The 23603-nt window shown below is 45.7% G+C and overlaps 6 protein-coding genes across 6 annotated transcripts; 2 read left to right on the forward strand and 4 right to left on the reverse strand.

The window, feature by feature from the left end:
- The first annotated feature begins 348 nt into the window (after positions 1 to 348).
- Positions 349 to 1685, forward strand: LOC117136097 (nuclear pore glycoprotein p62). Its single transcript, XM_033296778.1, has one exon. It carries the CDS (start codon positions 439 to 441, stop codon positions 1618 to 1620), a length of 1182 nt encoding a protein of 393 aa, XP_033152669.1. The 5' UTR covers positions 349 to 438; the 3' UTR covers positions 1621 to 1685.
- Positions 1683 to 3339, reverse strand: LOC117136093 (U3 small nucleolar RNA-associated protein 18 homolog). Its single transcript, XM_033296772.1, has one exon. It carries the CDS (start codon positions 3248 to 3250, stop codon positions 1730 to 1732), a length of 1521 nt encoding a protein of 506 aa, XP_033152663.1. The 5' UTR covers positions 3251 to 3339; the 3' UTR covers positions 1683 to 1729.
- A 219-nt stretch (positions 3340 to 3558) lies between these two features.
- LOC117136098 (PR domain zinc finger protein 4) lies at positions 3559 to 4315 on the reverse strand. Its single transcript, XM_033296779.1, has one exon. It carries the CDS (start codon positions 4313 to 4315, stop codon positions 3560 to 3562), a length of 756 nt encoding a protein of 251 aa, XP_033152670.1. The 3' UTR covers position 3559.
- Positions 4316 to 10098: 5783 nt separating this feature from the next.
- Positions 10099 to 12332, reverse strand: LOC117138565 (testisin). The gene is made up of 3 exons (XM_033300725.1): positions 12325 to 12332; positions 10545 to 10696; positions 10099 to 10490 (listed from the first exon to the last, which is right to left on the reverse strand). The coding sequence occupies exons 1-3, from the start codon at positions 12330 to 12332 to the stop codon at positions 10099 to 10101; spliced, it is 552 nt and encodes a 183-aa protein (XP_033156616.1).
- A 2942-nt stretch (positions 12333 to 15274) lies between these two features.
- LOC117137683 (trehalase) lies at positions 15275 to 18975 on the forward strand. Its single transcript, XM_033299251.1, has 4 exons — positions 15275 to 15441; positions 15510 to 15693; positions 15768 to 17048; positions 17210 to 18975. Exons 1-4 carry the CDS (start codon positions 15392 to 15394, stop codon positions 18830 to 18832), a joined length of 3138 nt encoding a protein of 1045 aa, XP_033155142.1. The 5' UTR covers positions 15275 to 15391; the 3' UTR covers positions 18833 to 18975.
- A 9-nt stretch (positions 18976 to 18984) lies between these two features.
- Positions 18985 to 19804, reverse strand: LOC117137684. Its single transcript, XM_033299252.1, has one exon. It carries the CDS (start codon positions 19709 to 19711, stop codon positions 19151 to 19153), a length of 561 nt encoding a protein of 186 aa, XP_033155143.1. The 5' UTR covers positions 19712 to 19804; the 3' UTR covers positions 18985 to 19150.
- Between the last annotated feature and the right edge of the window lie 3799 nt (positions 19805 to 23603).

The raw sequence follows: 23603 nt of genomic DNA on the forward strand, positions 1-23603 counted from the left end.
TGATTTTTGCAATGTACCACTAAAACTGGAGCTAAAACATAGCTCACGACCAGTGTTGTTTGTCGATTTCGCAAGTTATCTGGTCGCTGGTTAAAAAAACGGAAACAGACTTAATATTTTAAAAGTGCAAAGGTAATTGAAAACGTTAGAATAACAGAAATGTTTTGGTTTCTAGCATGTCTTAGTAACAAAAATGTATCGCTGACTCAGCAAAGAACTTCACTTGTATTCCCATTTCAAAGAATTTTAAAATTTAATTTTGCCGCCCAATCTTTAAACTACTAATGGTTTTGGCTTGAAAATAGCTAACTTGATCTCAAATTTAGTTGATTTCCAACACGGACAACATTGCAGAACTCCAAGGAAGGGTCACACTGGTTGATTTTGGCGTGTTATTTTCGTTTGATTAAAATTATATTATTTGTCTTAAGTTAAATCATGGCATTCCAATTGCCAACAACAACCGCCGCCCCGACCGGAGGCGCATCATCGTCGTTTTCCTTCGGCCTCAGCACAGGAACACCAGCCGCAGCACCAGCTGCAGGAGCAGCAACCACGGTTCCCGCCACAAAAACCACATTCTCGTTCGGAACACCGGCACCTGCTGCTTGTATCGGTGGCGGAGATGCAGACAACGCCAAGGCGAAGGCTCCACCGGCCTTTGGATTTGGCCTGGCATCCGGCACTGCTTCAGCTCCCCTCACGCTGGGCACTCAAGCCGCAAATCTAGCGTCCACCACTTCTGCGACCGCGACTGGAACCTCTGCTGCTCCTGCCGCCTTCGGAGGCTTTACGGCTCAGCCAGCGGCATCTGTGGTGCCAACTATAGCAACCAGTGCACCGAACACCGCAGTTACGACAACTGGATTGCTTGGCGGGTCTGGATTGGGAGCTCCTAAGACCACTGCCGCTGCGCCCACAACTCTGACTGCAGCTCCGGCGGCCATAGCGCCCACGCAAGGAGCTGCACCGGCCCCAACTTTAAGTACTGGCGGTGCTTTTGCCAATCTCACTACCGAGACCAAGACCACAGACTCATCGGCCGTTTCCGCGGCATCCCAATTGTCCTACCACCAACTGGAGGAGCATATCAACAAGTGGACTCTGGAGTTCGAGGAACAGGAAAAGGTATTCACCGAACAGGCCACTCAGATCAACGCCTGGGACAAACTACTCATCAGCAACAACCAGAAGATCGTCGAGCTTAACGATGCCGTCAAAAAAGTGAAAACCGATCAGCAAGTGCTGGACCAGGAGCTGGAGTTTATAGCCACGCAGCAAAAAGAGCTTGAGGACAGCCTGGGACCGCTTGAGAAGGAATTCGTTAATCTCCCGAGAGTGGACATGGAACGCAGCCAAACCTACCTGATGGTGGAGAATCTGGACACGCAACTGAAGCAGATGTCCGAGGACCTAAAGGAGATCATAGACAACTTGAACGAGGCCAACAAGGGCCAGGACACCACTGATCCCATCATACAGATCGGAAAAATCCTTAATGCCCATATGAATTCGTTGCAGTGGATCGAATCGCAGTCGACGAACATCAGCAAGAAGCTGGAAGACATTGGCAAGATTCAAGACTCCCAGAAACGAGATATTTTCCGAGCTCCTTTCTAAAGATAAGTCCCTTTAATTTGTTAACTTAAATAAAGATGGTTCCATTGTAACGACATAAAGAGTAATGATTTTATATAAAAATTTATTGTAAACATCATATCGCCTTCAATTAATAACCCTTGAAGTATTTAAGCCTAAAGAGCGGCACCTGTTTGCCCCTAGTGGCAAAGGCCAGGAAGCTGCTGTGCGGCGAAAAGGCCATGGAGTTCACAAAGCCAACATTCTCGTTCTGTGCCGGGAAATTGGAGTACACAGTGGCGCTGGGGAAATGGGCCAGCTTAAAAGCATTCGGCGCCTCACTGGAGCACATAGCCAGAAGCTCAGATGAGTGATTGAACTGCAGATCCGTGATGGCAGTCCGCAGGTTCATGAAGCGCTTCTCGGGTTGTGGGGCCTTGGAGGCGAAAACGCTCTCGTAGTCGTAGATGTTGACCACGCCCTCTTGAGTGCCGGTGGCCAGTAGGCGTTGGTTGGGAGACAGTTGAATGGACTCTCCATGTATACAGCCGTCGTCCATGAAGGTGTGCTCGATGAGGTTCTGGCGCAGGTTTAGCACGGTGACATTGCAAGTGGAACCGCAGACGAGGATCCTCTTGGAGTCACCAGACCAAGTGAATCCCTTCACTTTGCCCTCCTGCTTGAAGCTGTGCAGCAGCTCATTTGTTTTGGCCGTGAGCAGGTGAATGGCCCCATACTTGCCAGCAGTGACGATAAATTTGCCACATGGAGACACCTCAAAGCGGTGCATAAACCACATTGCACCCGGCACCTTCAGCTTGGATTCCTTGGCCTCCAGCAAGTCGTAGGAGTAGTAGTATGGTTTCACGGAACCAAAGAACGCCCTTGTGCCGCATGGAGCAATCCTCGAGCAGGCCAGCGGGAACTTCTTGAAGCGCATATTGTGTAACTTCTCGTTCTTTTGCCCGTCCACAGCGTAGATGGTGGCTAGGCCGTCCATGCCCGCCACTAGAGCAGCAGTACTGGTTGGATGGAACTGAATGCTGGTGGTATTACCCTCGGAATATGTGGCCCTGTTCAGGTCTTTGACCCGTTTAAAATTCAGAGTCTTCTGGGGCAGATCACTGTTCCGGGCTTTGCGATCGATGAAGCCAACCGTCCGCAGCAGTTCTTCGTCGGAGGATTCGTCCTCGTCGTCCTCGTTTTTGACCTTCTTCTCCGCCCACTTGGGTTGGTTGAGCGTGCGCTGGAATCGCGCCGTAAGGTACTCCTTGTACGATTTATCCTTGCGCAGGTGATTCAGTGGACCCGTGTGCTTCGTGGCCTTCTTGACATCGCCCACCTGCAGGTCCTCGTCATCGGAATCCGACCAGGCGGCTTTTCGCTTGTCGCCTGGCTTTGCCTGGCCGGGATTTCCCTCCTGCTCATCCTCGTCATCGTTCGGTAACTTGTGTCCCACGGACTTGGCTAGATTGGTGAGCAGTCGCTGCCTGTCGCCGAAGAGCACCTTTTCCATGGGCACCTCCACATAGTTGAGCTCTTTGGCCTGCGAGGCCTTTGGAATATAGCGTTCCCTTTTGATATTTTCCGGTTTCTTTTTCTCCTGCTGGCCGTAGAGAGCCTTCAGACTCTGCAGCTCCTCCAATCCATCGCTGGACTCGTCTGAACTCATCGTGTTCGCTGGAAATGCACTAAAATTCGTTTATTTACGAACTTTTCTGCGGACTGCAAAAAAAATTTACACGTGCAGCTGGGTGGGAAATCGATTAACGCTTTAAATCAAAAATACCACGCCACGGTGGAATTATCGATAAGTGTGACCACATCGAAAGTAAATCGGAATAGATATCGGTGGGAAGGGCGCCATAATTTGAAAATTATTAAAAATATTATATTTTAAAAATATATTTATTTAGTTTAAAATTAAAATGTGCGAATGTGTATAATCAATTATTAAAACTTTGTATAAATTCTCTGTAGGTTAACTGACTTCGTTGACTTCAATCTCACGCTTTCTTTTGGATTTATCCGGCATCCGGCAAATCTTCAGATGACGGTGAAGGAAACCCTCATATTTGTACTTTTTCCCACAACGATCACAGCTTAACTCGGCCCCTCTCTTCCCAAAGATCTTTTTCTCCTCCTCCTGGGCCTTCAGCCTTACGACACATGCGTCGCACCCGTATCGGCGGGTCACTTGGCCAGGCTTAAAGCTGGCCTCGAATTCCGTGGGACAGAAAATGCAACTGAAGGTCTTGGTGATGGTGTACGCCCCTTCCTTGGACTCATCCGTGGACTCGCACGGTATCACATGGCTCTCCAAATGGGTGCGATACTCCAGATCCGTCTCGAACTCGACATTGCAGGCTGCACAGGTGCGATTCAATGATGGAGTTCCATGCAGGAGCCTGTGGCTGACCAGGGCATCCACCGATGAGAAGGTTTTCTTGCAAATGCTGCACGGCTGCTGGGACACGTCCGGCACATCCTTCATCATGCGTGCCCAGCGTCTTTTGCAGGCCATCAGATGGACCTTGTAGGGACCGGCCGTGCGAATCGCAATAGAGCAAAACGGACAGTGGAAGAGTTTCGTGTTGTCCACCGGGAAAACTTTCTTTTTTATTCTCGGCTGCAAACAGGGCGCTACGTACACCTTGGTAACAATACCATTATCCTCCTGAATCGACAGTAGAGTAGCTTGTTCCAGCTCCTCGATCCAGTCGCCAGCACTTGTCATAATCCTTTGTGGGCTCTTGTGTTTCGACAGTAAGAAGCGTACGAAGAAAGTGAGAAAGTCGCCGGTCATTGTCATTGAAAGGTAGAAAGTAATACTCGATACCCGATACTCGGAAACTGTCAGGGCTGGAAAAGAAAGAAAGCGTATACGCGATAAGTATGTCTCAAAAATGTGAACTTTTTGAATTTGTCCAGGCAATGAAATTCGAATCCAACGCTTTCCTCCGAAAAAAGTAAACGTTTTATTTGGTTTACCATATATGAGGTGGTAATATATTTGGCCATCATTTCGTTTAACCAATTAAGCACACAATCTTCACCCATTTTTACTGTCTAAAGCAGAAAGTTTCATCCATTCTATATATCCTGTTTAATTTCTAGCTAGCTGTATAAATGAAGTCAGCTTCAAAGTATAAATTATATTTTATGGGCAATATTGAAGGCTCCTCTATGATTTTGTCAGTGTTCAGAATTATTTTTAAAATATCATCTTGGAGACTTCAATTGAAATCATTTCTAAGAAAAAAAGCTATAGTTCAATTACAAGTCTGGGCATAATGAGATCTATACTCGTAAAACTGATTGTTTAGTTTGGCCATGGGTTCGTCTTTGAACTTTGAACTCTAAAATGCAGGAACATGTCTTTCGAGTGCCCCTAATCCCCGCCCAACTTCTGGCATTGTGGTAAGCTCCGGATCCCTGCTTTATGACACGCGTAATGCGAGTCAAAATATGCAATTAAACAAAAACTTCTTGACTGGAAAAATATTTGCATAACTTGGGCAAACAAATGTCGGAGCACGTCGTTCTCGTCACCAGTCGACAATGTCGAGTTGTTGTTGAACTTGTCATTACACACGCACAACCAGGGGAGCACCAGTCTCATCCATCCACCCACTAACCACCCAACCACCCACTAATTTACCCATCCACTGGGGGAGGTGCTCTCGCCAAAGTGTGGATTAATAGCTGGGGTGGTGCTGCTGCTGCCAGAAATCAGCGCTCGTAAAATTTACGTAAAATTCATTAAGCGCAACAAAAGACGCTGGCTGCCAGGACGAAAAGGGGGCAGGGGCAGGTGGGATGGGAAAAAAGGGGGCCGGCTGCAATCGCTTAGAGACAAAGCCCTGCATAGTTGATAAGACGCGTCCTTCGCGGGGGGTGGGCGTTGGTTGTTGGAGCAGTGGGTGTTTAGTTGGGTGCTTGGATAGCGGGGTAGCCGGGTGACGGCTTGGCATTTGTGGTGCCCTCGAGTGTCTCCTGGCAAGTCAGCCGTCAAGCCGCACGGAGAGCAACCAATTTTTGTCATTTCAAAGGGTCCAGCATTATTGTTGCGCCATCCAGGCGGCGATACACTAGCAAATAATTTTCTATAAATATTAAGCATACTTATCATTATTAATTTTAAGCAGCGGGAAGTTGGGTTGGTTACTTTCTCAAAAGATTGTAAAATTAAAATATTTAACAAGTACGCACTATTCTTGAATGTAGTATATGCTACAAGGCCTTTAAGATATAATTTTCAGTACTAAATTATTTTGAAGTAAACTATATGAAATAAGAATATCTTTCAATTCAAGAGCTGTTGGTTTGAGACTATGAGAATATGGTATATCATTAGATCTTTCTATAAATCCTTCGAGAAGAGTCATTTTTATTGTTTCACAGTGCCTTAAGTAATAATAGTAAATCAAGTTCCAAGGATTGAAGTTCGTCTAAGAATCGCTGCATTTTCTAGGAGTGTTCCCCGCCCATTCACCACCCACTTCCAATATCCTCGAGTTCCTGTGCAGCGATGCGCTGCAATTCAGCGCTCCTTAAGTGGCCCGACATTGTGGCAGATCCTTTGCAGTCGCATCCCGCATCCTGCGCTGCGACTCCTGCCGACTGACAGATTAGCGTGTTGACATTAAGTTTGTCCTTTGGCAGTGTAGGCTAACATATGGCCTTTAGTTGGCTTTAAGTATCGGGCGCATTTAGCTCCAGCTCCAGCTGCACATGCAAATGCTGATGGAGCCACGCATTACAGCATGTTGCGGTCGCTCCTGGTGGGCGTGGCGCCTGGCCACCCGCCCCCGTGCTCCAAGCTCTCCTCTCCCACTATGTGCTATCTTTCGAATCGCATGTAATGAGTTTTCCATTGCCCCGCACACTGTGCATCAGGTTACCCGTACCTACATCACCGCTGATTTGTGCGGTTGATAATTGGGCGCGCGGTAATGTTGGTAATTAACGTCTTTCTGTCCACCGATATCGGCATATTGACGGCCATTGTCAAGGGCGCGTTTTATTTGCAGGGAGAAATCCTGTCCAACGCAACGTTCGTCGTTCAAACGGAATTAAGCCAAAGGGAAAATCTGGCGACAAAAAGCGTAATACTTTGTTGGCGAAACATTAGCGAACAATGCATATGGACATTGTATTGACAGTACGCGACATGGCAATAGAACTTAAACACCATGCAACTTCGAATTGCTTTAATTGGATGTGTATGTGACTGTCATTTATAGAAGTAACTATAGAACTTTTATGACATTTCTATATTAATGAATCTAGAAATAAAGTAATAAATAATCGTCCCTATACATGATTAATTCATATCTTTGCTGCAAAGCTTTTGACTTTAAACGCTAGTATAACTCTTATAATAAAACCTCTCATCTCAGATAAGTTTTAGTAACTTTTCCAACGCAATACTCGTGTCTGGTTGAAATGGAAATTTCGGTGAAAAACTATTGAAAGCTAGACGAAAATGGCCAGGAAAATAAAAGGCTTGCGGCCAACGCTTTCATGTCGACCATAAAAATAGTAGACGCATAAAAAATTAATAAGCGGTGGTCAGTCGACGAGGACGACGCATTGCCGTTGCTCTTGTCCCTGGCATCAAAAAAAAAAAAAAACCCTTGTGTGCTGCAAACGCCCCTCAATCCTTGCCCCTTTACTCCTCCCCCCACACTATATTGTCCAGTGTGGCAGACATCATTAATGCATAATTCAAGCGTTTGGCAGTTTTGTGCTCGATGCTTTCAATATTCAATTTGAATGCCGCCCAAAGCGATTCGAAGCGGTTTTGTGTCTGCAGCATTGTTGTCCTTTTGGCGTTGTTGTTGTTGTTCTTGTTGTTATCTGCCCCATTTTGTTTTCGTCTTCGCTTTCATGCTCGCTTATTTACTTGACCGCCCCCCAATTTCCACGCCCGCTTTTCCGCTTTTCCATCAGCGTATACTACCTGCTGCATTATTCAGACGCCTCGACTCGGAATCGAACAAAATGCATGGTAAACAATTTCCATTGCAAAGGGGGCGGGGGTCGAAGGGGGGCGGAGACAATGGCCGCTTAGTCTCGTCATCTTGCTGTTGTTTTTCCGACCGGCTTTTCCCCACTTTCCCACCGCCTTCAATCGAAGGTCTTACAGCAACTCACAAGCAATTGGAATAGGAATTTATTTAGCTCAAAAACAAAGAAAAATAAGCAGTACTTCACAATTCACTAATTGCCACCTTTATTTTGTAATTGCAAATATCGAAAAAATACAAAGCATATTGGATAATAAATATATTGAAAAATATTTTATATACAAATATTTTTTTAAGAAAACCAACTATCTATAAATGTGCCATAATTATTCAATTTGATAAATAAAAGATACAAAAACCAATCGTTTCAAAATTGAAAATAAATTGAATTGAACTTAAGCTAAACTTGTTCAAGGATTAAAAAAACTAAGGAAACAACATTCACGCCTTGAGTGCTATTTTCTTGCCGCTGCTGTGTGTCCTGCATGCGTTAGTTGTTTATTAAATATAAATGATTGTCACTTGCGGCATGTTGCTGCCGTGTCCCTTTTGAAGTAAAGCGAAATGTTGATGGCGATGATTGCTCGAATTTCATTTGCCAGGGAACATGGCTGCAGGACATCGAAGTCCTTATTGCGATTCCTTGCTTGAACTGCAATTGCTGGCGATATTACCCTTCCCTTTCACACTCATGCGACCCCATGTGAGGCACTTTTCTTTTAGGCGGGCGCCGCTTTGACAAGTCATGCAATTGATATGGATACTGGCCATTTGCTCGTCATAAATGTGGATTGTCACGACGGCATCCCGTCATCGGAGTGGAGTTCCACAACTCCGCAGATCCACCGCTGTGCAATCATCGTCAATCGCCCGATATTGACCACAAAATGCCATTAAAAAATAATTACGCATTTTAATTGGCATTTAGTTGGGGCAAAAAATTAAGTGCGTTCAACATAAAATGTGATTACACCCGTTGCACATAGAACAGGAAAAAAGAGAAGGGAAAAACCAATCGAGGGGATCAGCGAGGTGAGCAATTAACTTTCAATCGGATTGATATGCCTCATAATATGGAGTGCTACAAAATTCGAAGAGATTTCAAAGGGGTATCTATATAACACTTAAGAATTAAATATTAATTTTAAGCCAACTTTGTAACTTAAAAAATACACGAAAATCATAGTAGGAATTTAGATAGAATTTAGATGTGGCCTGTGTTTAACTTTAAGCCGTTTGCTTAATTTTTATGCATTTCATATCATGATTAAAAAATCTAGTTAGCATAAAAAGCTATTACTGAATAGTTAATGTTTAATATAATAATAATAATAACAAAGTGGTTTCATTTGCTAAACGTTAAGGTTTTTCACCTCGTTTTTGCTTAAAAAGGGTATTGTGCAAACATTTTTTTCTTCGCTGATTACATTAACGCTTTTTTCCGAGCCTGGATGAAAATAATTTGAGCCTGCATGTGTCACCTGATGCGTATCGAAGTACCTGATTGCAGTTGGCACTTAAAAATCAATTAACAGCGGCTGCGGCACAAATAATTCCAAATGGCCGAGCTTCCAAATGGACAGCTTTTCAATTGCGTTAGAGCAAAAAGACTGGTAATCGTACATTTATACCGGAAAAACTTTGCATACCTTGTATTATATACGTACGTCATATATACATATATATATTTATGCGGCCACCTCAAATGGTGTGGCAACATGGCAACGTGGCAGGATCCGCCAGGATATTCCACCTTTCCAACAATTGCGTGCTCAACCCACCGAACCACAAATACTCCAGCACTCCACCACTCCACCACTCCGCCCGGAGAACAACACTAATTGCGGTATTAAAATAAACTACAATTGCAAATGGCGCATTTTATTTGAGGGCTGGACGAGGAGGAGGAGGAGGTGAAGGTCCTTGCTGGCCACAGTCGGTGGTTATTATTTGCTGCAGTGGCTGCATTTGCATTGTTGCCATTTCCGCTGGCTGGCTGGCGCATTTTTCTATGTAATTGTGGTTCCGTAATGTGTGACAATTAAATCCAGTTCGTGGAAATCTCTTGGCCAAAAAGCTACCGAGCGAATGCCGCAAAGATTCCAGCGAAGATGGCCAAAAGCAAAAATCAGCGCTCTGCTCGTAGGCCTTTCGTATGCCATAATCATATTTAAGGGTTTCCTGGAACATTCGTGCGACTGCAACCTCAATTGCAATTGCAATTGCCGTTGAACAGTTGGTTAGCTGTGGACTCGTCCGCCACTTTTCCGCCATCTGCCAACGTCCAATGTCCAATGTCCATCGTCCATTGCTACCATCGTTTCTCTGTTTGGTTGAAAACCACAAATTAAGCAGAGAAATCCTTGCCGTGCATGCGAACGATGGCGCCCGTGGAAAATTCCAACAAAATCAGCAACATGCCCTATAGACTAAGTTACTACCCACTAAAAATAGAAATAAGACTTTCCAACTTTCAATCTAGATCTATTTAGGCCCAGTTTCTTGACAAGGTTTGGGAAAGCCAAGGCATATGGCTCGTGAGATCCAAATATGAGCTGTAGCCATCGCATTTACCGGTAACAGAGCTGGTGACCCCAAACTGAACATACATGGTACTCGGTCCGTATTTCACAGGTGACACCATTGGACTACCCGAATCTCCGAAGCAGGCGTACTGCATAGGATTCCAGCAACATATGTTAAGACCTGGAACAGCACAATATTCATTACTAACACGACGCAGGGACATTTTCTGCAGTGTAGTGGGCATCTTGTTGTGGGCCATCTGACCCCAGCCAGTTAAAATAAAGTCCTGTATGCTGTTTGCAAATAGTTGCTGATAGCCGGAATTTAAAAAAATGCAAATTGGTCGGATATAAGCTGTACATTAAGTATAGATATAGATTGAGTATAGAGTATATGTATAGAAGTTACCATCGTAGACGACTTTCCGACTCAGTTTGAGCACAGCAATATCATGATTCCGAAAATCTATGTAGTTCTCATGCCGATATATTGAAACAACTCTGTAGAGTCTAGTCTGGCCATCCGTCCTCGACGAATCGTATTCACCCAATCTAACAAATCTGCAAAAAAAACCAATAATAGTTAGTTAGGATTACTAAAAAAGTCAGCAGAACGATCGCAGGCGTCATCTCAATTGAAACAGCGGAGCAAAACTGAATTCACATTGTAAGATTTATTTCAACGAAAAGTCGGATGCTCAAAAAGAGCAGTAAAAGCGATTATGCAGAAGAATTTCCTAAGAACGTTTATAAACAAACAGTGCGTTGATAAGGGAGGTTTTTTTTTTAAATTAAAACAAAAGTTGATTTAAGTGAATAATATGTTTAATTTACGTACATTAAACAAGAGCTGTAATGTTTGCTAATAATAACACAATAAGTATGAAAATGTTATCCATTAGACCATTAATAAGCTTACTTTCTATTTACTCTTTATATGTCATAACTTGAAATATACTCTAAAAAATCATTTATAAAAAGGGCATGCCCTTCAGCCTAAAAATGCATGGGTATTAAAAAAATACAAACGCAGGCGAGCGCCCACAAACATGCAACATCCCGACCGCAATGTATTACGAGGGGCGTGGCAGGTCTGGGCAGCCAGATAAATGCCCGTTGCTGCTGCTGTTGCTGCTGTTGTTCCTGCCATTGTCGTTGCCATGTTGCCACGTTGCATGCAAACAAGTGCAGCAAATACACACACACACACGTACATGCAGCGGCAACACAAAGACACGGACGCTGACACGCTGGTGCCCGCACGTCAGCGCTCGTGCGTTTATTTGCCGTTTCCGCTTCCGTCTGTCGTCGTGGCCGTCATCGCCGCTGCTTCAGAATCCGCCACTGGCCCCCAAAGAGCACCCCGCTCCATTCCATTGCGGTCAATTGCAGAGCTCAGATTGCGCGTTAATAAGTTGCTGTTGTACTGCTGTTGCAACTGCTGCTCCTGGTGCTCCTGTTGCTGTTGTCACTGCCGCAAGGACTTTGCATGTAATGCACTTGGAAGTATCACGGTTTCCGTAATTTCCATAGGTCCCATTCAGCCATTTCCAGAATGGCAACATAGTCAACTAGTCAACGCAGCCCCTATCGCCATCTGCAACATGTTGCTGCTACAGAGTGGCAACTGCAACAGCAACAGCAACAGCAACAGCATGAGTCGATAGCATCGGCAAAGTAGCAACACAAAGTTGTTGTCCCCGTTCGCCGGGCAACAGAGTCTCGTGTCTGGTGTCTCCTCTCGACTTGGCTTGAAGTTTTTATGTGCCCGTCCAGAAACTAATAACCGTAATGCTTAACGTTTATTGAAAAGGTGGCCAGGTGGGGTGTGACACTCGAACTTGGCCAGAACCATGCTTCACGGCGCACACCAACATACCATATAGTATATGCCACGGCAGCAGTCGGACAGTTCATAAATATTTCCAGCAGCTCCACGGATGCAACTTTTTGGCGTCGCATTTAATGAAGCGGCCACTAGCTTGACCAATTCCCTGTCCTTATGGCCAAGGAAATCAAGAGTTTTCCCAAGCAAAAGTTTCCCTCCGACAGTCTGGCACTTTTCCTTTCGCCGCTGGAGAATAGAGGTTTCTAAGTTGTCTACAAGGAGAAATACGCGCGTGGTGTTTATATATCTCTAAATAAGATTAAGGTAAAAAAAACTTGAATTAAACAGAATTTGTACTTACTCGTACATTGTTACATTTTGAAATAATTACTATTTTTATCATTTCATAAATTTTCTTACATACTTTTCCTCGCAGTGCAGTGAGGAGATGTTTGTGGTCATCTGCAAATGCCGGCCATATATTATGCATGGGCTAAAAAGAAAAATGATCAACAAATGATTGACATCAGAGCTGCCTCGAAACTCCTCCAGTCCCTCCCACAATTTTCCCACTCCCCGCAGCCGAAGGGGAAGTTGCGTTTTCCGGGTCAAAACTTTGGCAAAGTGAAAAACTTGCTGTCAGCATTAGATAAGCGCCACAAGTTAATAGACTTGTAAAACACACACACTTCTCTGCAGTGTTGACCCCTCGAAAAAAAACCTTGGTTACAGCGGCGGGGTGGTGGCATTCATACCGAAAGAGGAATTTTATTTATTTGTTTGTCGTTGGCATGTGGCGCGTGTTCCGTTCGGTTTTGGTTCCACCCCCTGGCCCAGTGTATAAAAAATAGTGATATAAATAAAAATGTTATATACGCCCACTCCTGCGAATGGGGGGCGGGGCAGTCGGCAGTCGACTGGCGGCTTATCAGCCAACTAACAATTTAGGTTGTCAACTCGAAGGGCAGCCGGAGATGTCTATCGTGGGTGGGGCGGTGCAAAACTTTTCTGTTTAACTAGACTCTTGCTTAATTTGAGCGTCTGCGGCTTGCCCCGTAGTCCCTAGCCCCTTTTGTTTGATCTCTGACCGGGTCAAAGTTTAGCTCATCAACAAATGATCCATGGATGTTGCTGCTGGCTGCGGGGTGAGCGGATTGATTGACAGCCCACTTCCGTTTCCTCCGGCGGCGGTTGAGTGCGAGTGTGTGTGTGTGTGTGCGCCTGCTTATCAACTGTAGTAACTTTCCAAGTCGATTTCAATTAATCAATTGTCAAAATACTTGACAGCTGAATTTATAACTCATTTGGGGAGCAGCAGTTCCAAAGTGGAAGCAGGGTGTTGCTGCGGCTGCTGCTTGTGTGTTGCACAGTGTAAGCTGCAAACACTAGAGCTGACAAAGCAAAGGCAACACGGGTCCAAATCGCCATGACAAGTGTAAAAATGCAATCACAGAGGCGTGGCATCTTCATGGAGTCGCTGTACGCGTGGTGTTACTGCCACGAATGTTGCCACCGATGTTGCTGCCCCAGCTAACGTTGACATTGCCATGTCATCACTCTCGCTCAGACAGTCAGTCAAGTTGGAGGCACTTCGCCGGGCGCCCCTATCCGCATCCTGGCTCACCCCGGGGGCTTATGCTCCTGTTATTTACAATAGCGCATTTTTACACATATTTTTTCAAAGTCAACAACATGATTTTCGCAGTCTACGCTGCGCGACGTGTGCATAAAACCCAAACACAGCAGCAGCAACAGGGAAACAACATTTACATTTTAAGTAGTTTTTAAATCGCTGCAGACAAACGTCAGCGTGTTGACAATTTATCATGCTCCTGCTCCGTCGAAGTTGGAAGTGGGTGGCAGTGGGTGGTCAGTGGGTGGTGCTGGTTGGGCGATGCTGGGACGTGATACATCCGGCGCCACCCGTCGCGCTAAGGCCAGTGCAATTTTTGATTGATTGCTGTCAGCTGGCGGAGTGTTTAAGCACAGACTGCAAGTGCAAGGACTGCAACGTATTTGCCAGCCGGAAGTAAAGTAAACTCGGAAAACTACGCCAACTGCTCTTTGCGAATTTTCCTTTTAATTAATTTAAGGCCGAATGCAACTTATTGATTTATGTGCGTGCCTGCAAATGAGGCTGAAAGGCGCCAGCGGCGGCTGTGTCCACTTAAGGGAAGAATACTCAATTAGCTGCGAATGCGGATGACGATGATGATAAGCGTCTAGCTACACTGAGCAAAAATGGAGGTGCACATTATAGGTGAAGGATACATCAAATGGTGGCGAAGTTCGCCTTTGATTGATATAGAATTTCAGTAGTTTGTATCTTTGAAGATATAGGATTGCATTTGGGAACTTCTTCTACCTTCACCTCGATTAACTTTTTGTCGGTGCACTGGCTCCATGACTCCTCCTCACTGGCGGCACCTCGTTAAGTTGATCACATTGCCGAGGGGTCAAGGGGTAGCGACAAGTGCCAGGACTTCCATCCATGCCCATCCTTTGGCTGCACTTTCACATATGCAAAACTAATTACTTGGTGGATGATCGCTGCTCGAACACGGCGAAATGTTCAAGTTGCTGGCATTTTTACGCCGGACGAAAATTCAATTGAAACTTTGCAGACGACAGAGAATGCGATTGCGACAAGGCTAATTTCCGTACTCCTTCGAATTCTCGTACTTGAAGAAGTTTCCACACAGATGCCGATGCCAAAAACTTGCATTAAAGTGGATCGGTCGAAGAAATTTATGAAGTACCCGCCCGCGGCTGATTGTCCACTATCCCATTTTCCACCATCCCAATTTGATTGTCCAGGAATCGAAGAATTTTTACTTTATTTGAACTCGCTGCCCCCTCGGTTTTCCATCCATACATCCATCCATCTAGCCATCCAGTCGATGGTCATGGCCATGGCCACTTGAAGCGCATTTTCTGCGCCATTTCCATTCCGACTTCTGGCCTTCGGCACTTGGCATCCCCTTGCCTTTTGCTGTTCCTTTGCCGCTTTCACTGCTTTTGCTGGTTTGATAAATTGTCTGGAAATTACAAATGGACACAGGGGCCAATAGCTTTTAGGCAAAGTTCGCCACGCTGCTCTTGTTTTGGTTTCGTTTTCGGTCAGGGGCATTTATGGTAATTTAAAATAAATGTGTGGCCCGGGAAGGAGAGCTGAGGATTCGCAGGCGCTTCCTGTCTATTTACGCTGATTTATGGCCGAGCATTGTTGACTCTTAATGGCAAATGTCGACAAATTTGCTTTAATGGTCAATATAACAGAGGCTGCTGCTGCTCGGTTTTTTGATTTATGCCCCAAAAACCCAGTCGCCCGGGATTCACATCTAGGCTGAAACCCGAATTTGGACCGGTTATCAGTCACTCAGCCTGAACTTCGTTCGCTATAAAAAAAACCCAGCAACTCGTCGAAGATGGCGAATAAGTGCCGCTGCGGTGCTGAGGTCCTGGGCGGAGAAAACAGGTGAGTCCTGGAAAACAGATCCTGGTGCTTGGAATCTCAACTGATTGGTTCTATTCCGCCTGAGTTAGAGGTGTTTTCTGCGAGGGTCCCTTGCTGGATGCTGTCCAGAGATCGAAAATGTTTCCCGACTGCAAACACTTTGTGGACATGAGCTGCATTTTTACACCTGCACAAACTATGGCCGACTTCGATATGTTCACCAATTGCCGCCGGAACGATGGATCTTTAAGGTTCCTGCAAATGTTTGTGGAGGTAAAATGTGAAAAAAAACCATACGAATTTTCCTATAAAATAGGTATAATTTTAGAAATATTTTCTTACTGCAGAAGCACTTCAATGATCCTGGCTCGGAGCTAGAATACTGGACACCGCCGGATTGGAAAGCACAGCCTTCGTTTCTTGCCAGGATCTGTGACCCGGAAATCAAGCAGTTCGGTTCGAATGTCAATGGACTTTGGAAGGAGTTGGGGCGGCGGATTAAGGATGAGGTCAAGGAGAACCCTGATCAGTATTCCATAATCTACGTACCGAATCCCTTTATTGTTCCCTCCTCGAATTGCCGCGAGTATCGCTACTGGGAATCATTTTGGATCATTCGCGGCTTGCTGCAGTGTGGCATGCATCAAACAGCCCGGGGCATGATCGATAACTATTTGGAATTGGTTAAGCAGTATGGCTTTGTGCCTGGTTGCGGTCGGATATACTGCTCGGGTCGATCAAACCCTCCACTCTTAATCATGATGGTAAAGGCTTATGTGGAGGTGACCAAGGACGAGCAGTACGCCATCGAAGCGCTGCCGCTGCTGGAAACCGAGTACGATACCTTCATCAGCAAGCACTCGGTGCAGGTGAAGGGCAGGACCATGTATCAGTATCGGGATTCCTCGGCAGGACCCAGGCCCGAGGCCTACCGAGAAGATCTGGAGTGTGTGGCAAGCATCAAGAGTCCTGTGGTCCGAGAGGTTATGTACACCGAACTCAAGTCGGCTGCTGAATCGGGTACGAACTTCAGTTCCCGCTGGTATGTAACCGTCGATGGTTCCAATAAAGGATCCTTTCGAGACATCAAAACCTCTGCCATTGTGCCCGTCGAGCTGAACTGCATCGTTTTTCGGAGTGGTAAGATTCTGGCCGAATTCAATCGCAAAGCGGGTAATACCAAAAAAGCCGATGAGTATCAAGATAGAGCATGTGTCCTAGTGAAAGCCATTCGGGATAATTTGTGGAACGCCCAAGCCGGCATTTGGTTGGACTACGATCTGGTGAACAACAAGCCACGCAACTACTTCTGCTGCACCAACTTTGCTCCGCTGTGGGCCAGAGCCTTTCCCTTGGTGGACACCGAGAAGGTGTCCAAGGGAGTGATGGAGTACATCAAGACCAACGATTTGGATGCGCAATACGGTGGGGTGCCGTACACGATGAATAAGGAGTCGGGCCAGAACTGGGATCACCCCAATGTCTTTCCGCCCATGATGTTCCTGATCATCGAGGGACTGGAGAATCTGGGCACTCCGCCGGCCAAAGCCATGTCCAAGCGATGGGCGCATCGATGGGTCAAGTCCAACTATGCGGCATACAAGTACGAGAGCTTCATGTTCGAGAAGGTAAGTTACTATATATCAGTTAGCTCGTTGTTTTTAAAAATATATTTGAGGACCTCAAGCATCATACAGATTCTAACATCTGACAGTGAACAATCGGCCTTAAAAAATATTTCGCACGAGCATGGCAGTTTCCTAATCCGATTTTTACCACCTTATTGCAGTACTACTGCGAGGACTTCGGCACATCTGGCGGAGCTTCGGCGGAAAACACTCCGCTGGGTTACGGCTGGACAAACGGCGTGATTATCGAGTTTCTCTGCAAGTACGGCAAGGAGATAAGCTTGGCCGACACCAGCGACGAGGGCAGCAAGAGCAAATCCAGAGGATCAAAGCCATCCGGAAAATACGGATATATCATTACCAGTGAGGCCAATATGGACGATCAGCCATCCAATAGACGGTGCGTATGTGGCGCTCCTTCCACGGTGGGAACCATGTCGCACAAGTCGACTGCCACAACTGCAACCAGCGACTTTGCTCAGCAGACACAGCCCCAGGAACCGAATGCTTGCTCATGTGGCATTGCCCAGAAGCAACGGTCACAGACGCAACCAGGAGAGGATGGCAAATGCTCATGTGGCGCAGGAGCGCAGCAAAAGTCCCAGCAGCAAATGCAGCCAAAGGATGCCCCAAGTTGTGGAATATGTGGCTCCCAGAAACAGCAGCCATCACAAGCTCAAATGCAGAGATCTCATCAAAAAGTAGACGATGACCAGTGTACTTGCTCTAGGAAAGAAGCACTACAGCAATTTCAATCGCAAAATCAGAGAACCCTGGGGATACAGCACGATCCAGACTGTCCATGTGCCGGACAACAGCAAAAAGGAGCAGGACTTATTGTCGTTCAAGGGCAAGTGCCGGATACCGATCCCGACTGCGAGTGCTCCATGGACGAACGACAGAAACAGCAGATGGAACAGCAGCAGAAGCAACAGGACTGCATGCGGCAGCAGAAGCAGCAGCAACAGGAGCACCAGAAGCAGCAGCAACAGCTCCAATCTGAACAGCAACAGGATTGCACCACCAAGCCACAGGCGCAGGACTGCTCCCAGAATCTGAAGAAGTCCAGTGGAGGCTGTGGTTGCATGGATGACGACGATGAGGATCGGCAAGACGCGCTAACTGGACACTATTTTCCAGTGGCCGACAAGGACCCGGATGACGCCTATCAGGAGAGCAAATCGACACAAAGGGAGTCGGGGTGCGACGGTTGTGGCAGGGATGATTGCCCGGATCCTCCGCAGGAAGACTGCGGTTGCGGTCCTGCAGCTAAGCCCCAGCAGACACCCGTTGCTGAATGTGCTCCTCAGCCGAAAGCGCAGCAGCCTGCAGCTGCCGATGATTGCAGCTGCGCGGTGGGTAAGAGTCAGAGCAAAGCCGCTTCAGTCGCACCACCGCCCACCTTTATATGCCCACATTGTGGAGGCGTTACATCCGAAGCGTTCCTTTCCACACACACAATAGGCACCAATCGAACTATGGGGCCGCAGAACGACTGTGGAGCAGCGGGTCAGCCACTAGGTGGGCTTGCCAGCAAGGGTATACAGAGTGGTCACAGCAAGGTGGCTGCCGGCGGTGCCGGTGCCGAGTGTGCTCCGTGCAAGGCTCACGTGACCGCAGATTTTCCGGCTGGCCAAGGACCAAAGCCCCTATTCAACAAGCAGTTCCCACTGGCGGATCCTGTGAGCAACTTCGACGCGTGTCCACCGAAACGAGGATCTGATGCGAACAACAAGAAGAAGAAGAAGTGCTGCAACTGCGACGAAAAGGAGGATGGGGAATAGATCCACTTCACCTATGGACCAATACCCTGGAAGAACATGCGAAGGCCTAGTGAACTGAAACTAAATTTAAGTGTGTCAAATTTGTAATGCTCACCAGCTTGAAGATTTTAAATAAAAAGTATTTTTATTTGGAGTACTTTTAAACTAAAACCTTCATGGACAGTGACGTTTTTTCTTTATTAAGTATTGAAAATTATCTAAAAAGTTGCATCCGAATAATCATTTACTTAGTTAATGAATTTAGTGCACTTTGCGGAGGGGGTATACAAAAATACAAACCAATTTGAGCCAAAAAGTTAGGTTCCCCAGTCCGACGCATTACTTCTTCCCGGACACTTTTCGTTCCGGATATAGCAGGCACACCAATAGCTCCTCGGTGACCTCGACCTTTGAGTGGGAGCACCCATAGCCGTTGGAATCCAGTTCATCCTCTTCCTCGTCCAGCACATAGTAGAAATCGCTGGCCAGTGCGGATGAGAGATTATGTACTGGCTGAAGGACCTTGAGAGCATCTCGGCGGAACAGTTGAATGGCCTGGATAACCTTTTCACTAGACCTCAAGCAGCAGTCCAATCGCTCCGCCCCCAACGAAGGGTGTAATGCCTCGTCCAACTGGAAGAGTAGCCTTCGGAAAATGAAGTTAGCGAAAGTCCTTTGCTGGCTCTGAATCAACTGCTTCCTTCGCATGGAACACGGTTGCATGATTGCGAAACCCACATAGGTCATCAGTAAGAACTGGGTGCACATGGACAATGCCAGGACAACGATCAGATAATCCTCATCACAGTGCTTTAGACTTGATGGCTCTGTCCAGTTCAAGAGTGGCGTAATACCAACAGGCACATATTCTGGCTGTAAGGTGGCCACCAACATGATCATCGATAGAAGGATCACCGAGTCAACGAAACCGGGGTCAAATTTGGAATTTCGAAGTCGACGGGTTTGTGTAGCCAAAAAACCAAAACTGACCAATCGTAGCCTGCTTTAAAACCCAGTTGAAATAGTTAGTTGCGTACATCGTCCAAGATTCCTACTGTTATATGCTAAGATCTAATGTTATAGTCATTAAAATGGGCTAACCAGATAACACCATGTATCTTTTCTTATTAGATAAGATTTGGCCCTTGCAAAATCATTCAGAGAAACATCGCCTAATTTCTTCCATGACATGTCATTCGCAATCCACTACGGTTATCTTTATGGGCCTGTCAATATCTTTATGACGCGCCCACCCGCCCAACGACATGGGTGTATGTACATTTGGGCAAGGACACATTTTGGGGGAAAGCGAAAGTATCCTTTGACACAATTTCCGCCAGCTTCTGTCTCTGTCTACTCCGCTATCTCGCTCTCTTTCTAGCTGTGTGTGCTTGTGTGCTCAGGCTTGTAATATTGCCGAACGATTCATTGATGTATTCACACACACACACACACAGTAGCACATATGCTCACTGACTCATAAGCTCACCCACACAGATTCGAGCCGAAATATGCGCGCTCCATTACAACAGAACCCCCATACCATGACGTGACATACCATGCCATACCATACCATTCCCACCCATCCCGGAAAACCCCCTGTCGACGCGATTGTACGGCTCTGATATTATTGAAATGCCATTTTGATTGGCTTTGATGTGTGTGGATGGATGGATGGGCGAGTAACGATTTCATGTTGCTAAATGTTTTATGCAGATGCGCCGATAGCAGGCCATGGTTCCATTGATGTGATTAAGCGATAAGTAGTCAGCCATGAAGCATTTTGGCCACAGATATTAGTTTGTTCGCCCGGTGATTGCACTGCTCGCTAATTTGATTGAATGGGCGCCGACTGGAAGGGTTTGCATAAAAGAGCTCGCCTGGCAGCTTAAATAGGAGCAATGGATTCCAATGGCCTCTCGCTTCCGAGTTCTTATCCAATTATACACTTATGGCCATTTGTCAGTGGAAAGTGTCAACAGTGCCGCGGCACTCTGTGTCTGTGTGTGGGAGTCTGGGCTGGGAAATAAGAGGCGAAACGCCCGAAAGGAAAACCCAAGGCTGACAGACAGACTGCCAGGCAAACAGGGAAAACTCAGGGAGGGAATCGTAACCGCAACCGAATAACCGAGTCATATCACAGACGTGCAACTGAGCAGCACTTGATGATGAAGAATGTGAGCATCCTTGGCAGCGCCTGCACATGCCACTTGAGGCACTGAGAAAAACACCGCACACCTCCAGACAATAGATAACTGACGAGCTAGAGTTGAATTTTCCTCAAATAAATTAAGCAGATATACTGACAGTTCTTATATAAATCAAAGTATCATAGGCAGGGCACCAAAACGTATAATAGAAAAGTAAATGCGTAACTATACACTTCATAAGTCCAAAAACTATCGTACTGCGCACTTTTGTTTAATGTATTCCCAGAGTGGGCAAACCGAGTCCCTAGTCAAATGGCAGTGATGAAATGCAGAAATGCTGTAGCTCATCAGTCTTCGGGAGTGCGACTCCCGATCCCCGCCCATCTGGCCACCGCCGAGTCGTCAGAAGTCCTTCGGCGGAAATCCCCTCTTGATTATAAGTTTGACGCACCGCAGCCTTTAATGTGGACTAGAACCGAAGGACTCGGGAACTGTGGAAAAAGTTGCAGTCTAGCGACTTCGCAGACTGCTGAGTTGCGTTTCCAATTAGACTCTGGGCGAATCATTTGCATGTTATTGACTAAATTAAGTGGCAAGCTAAAGTTGTAAAAATATGCGAAATTGGCCAGCAGCAGACGAGCAGACGAAACACAAAGCAAACTATGCGAATCCAAATGAATTGAAATGAAACGAAATGAAATGAAATGAAACCGTAGCCAAATGAAATGGAGAGGGATTTTGGCTCAGTTGGCATTATTTCGGATGACAACAGTTCAAATACAAATACCTTCACTTTGAACTGCCAAAAAGTGCTATCCACCTGAGTTGTCCTGCTGAGAATATATCCAGATAGCCGAGTTGAGTCTTTGTTTGGCTGCAAATTGAAATTGAAATTTGCATGTTTGCCACCAGAAATGTTTCAATTATTCGCATGCTAAAATGAATATAAAATCGAAACAAGCGGCAGGAGCAGCTGCAACAACAACGAGAAATCTGTCATATGTCAAACTTTGCCATATTTAATTTCCTCTTTGCGAAATTAGTTTTTCCTCATCCGAAATTTGTGTGCACCACATATTCGTGTTTGTTGATTTTTTCTCCTTTTCGTTCCTTTCTTCCCCCTCTCTCTCTTTCTCACTATATAAGTCTCTTTTTTTCGTTCGCCCCTCGCACACAGCTGCAATAATTCATGTTCAAAACTACAAATTGAGTCATAAACAACTTTTGATTTCGCATATGGCAGTCATGTCCTCCGGTTTCTGGGGGGTTGTGTCTTATTTTTTATATTTTCCTTTTTGTGCTCGGCGTTGCATACTTTTTGGGGTGCATTTGGGGATCGGCTTAGAGAGGAGTGCGTGAGTCGTGATCGCGCCGGTCGTGACACGAAGGAGTTTTTTCTTTATCCTGAAGAATTTATATCCAGGGTTGTTCATACTTGTAAAGGCTTGATTCCTCAGTACCTTTACAATACTTACTTGGCCACCAGGTGAAATGTATGTAACTTAAAAGCTAACCCAGTTAACCACATAATAATATGCTGAAAAATTCCAATACTTTGTTATTCTTAACAAACTGCATTTTAAGTTATGTCCAGACCACATTAGGCAAATGCCAAGTGAAATTTGTAGTTTTTGTTCACCACTAGTGGGATTTGCCGGAAGTGCACATTGTGTTCTAGTTGACCTTTTTAAAAATTCAAGCGCCTGCAGTCGCTCTCATTAAAAACAAAAGATTAAATCCTGAATGTGTGCTGTGTGCATACATATACATATACATACACATACATATACATACATATATAGACGCACAAAACCGCTTAATTCATAATTTAACTGGGCGCACTTTTAGTTGCGGCTGATTGGCAAAACAAGAGCCGAAAGTTGAAAAACCATTTAAAAAGGTATGCAAACAATGTTTGTCCGTCTGGGTTTCTGGCTGTCCGGATGTCGGGATGTCTGGATGTTTGGGCTTACTTATGTATTTCACTCTTTATGATTTATTTCGAAATACTCTGGCCACATTCAGACACCAGCGGCAGAAAACCCGAAAACCCAAAAAGCTTTGCCGCTTAATTTCATTAAAAATTTATGAAATAAAGGCACATCCACGATGGCGTATTAAAATTTGATAGTCTGCTCCGTGTGCATGTGTGTCTCTTGTTGTGTTTTTTTTTACTTGTGTGTGGGTGTCTGTGTGTTTGTGTGAGTGCTCCATGCGTCATTGTTAATATTGTGCTGCGGTTTTTACGCCAAAAGTCACCGGTGGACGACGACGCGCAGCGAAAAAATTCGGCCCGTCTGTGTGCACTTTATTTGATGGACTTGTTTATGAGCCATTTCCATGCCATTCGAATGGCATGCCCATCTGGATCTGGCTGCAGCACCTTGATTCTCGCTCTTATTAATGTTTATTGCATTTCGAGCGTTTAATTTGATGTCCGCGTCCAAGTTGCAAAATGATGAGACGTTAAATGGAATTGCAACTCGAGCTGTCCTTATCCGTCCGGCGAACCAATTTGCAAATGCACACGAATTGCGGTGGACGACGCACTTTTCCCTTGCTCATATTCCTTATTTTATATATTTCTTTTACTCATTTTTACTTTTGTTCTGCATTCCCCACTTTTTTTTTTCGGCCAGAAA

Source organism: Drosophila mauritiana, chromosome 2R (assembly GCF_004382145.1).
Source record: "Drosophila mauritiana strain mau12 chromosome 2R, ASM438214v1, whole genome shotgun sequence".
Lineage (NCBI taxonomy): Eukaryota > Metazoa > Arthropoda > Insecta > Diptera > Drosophilidae > Drosophila > Drosophila mauritiana.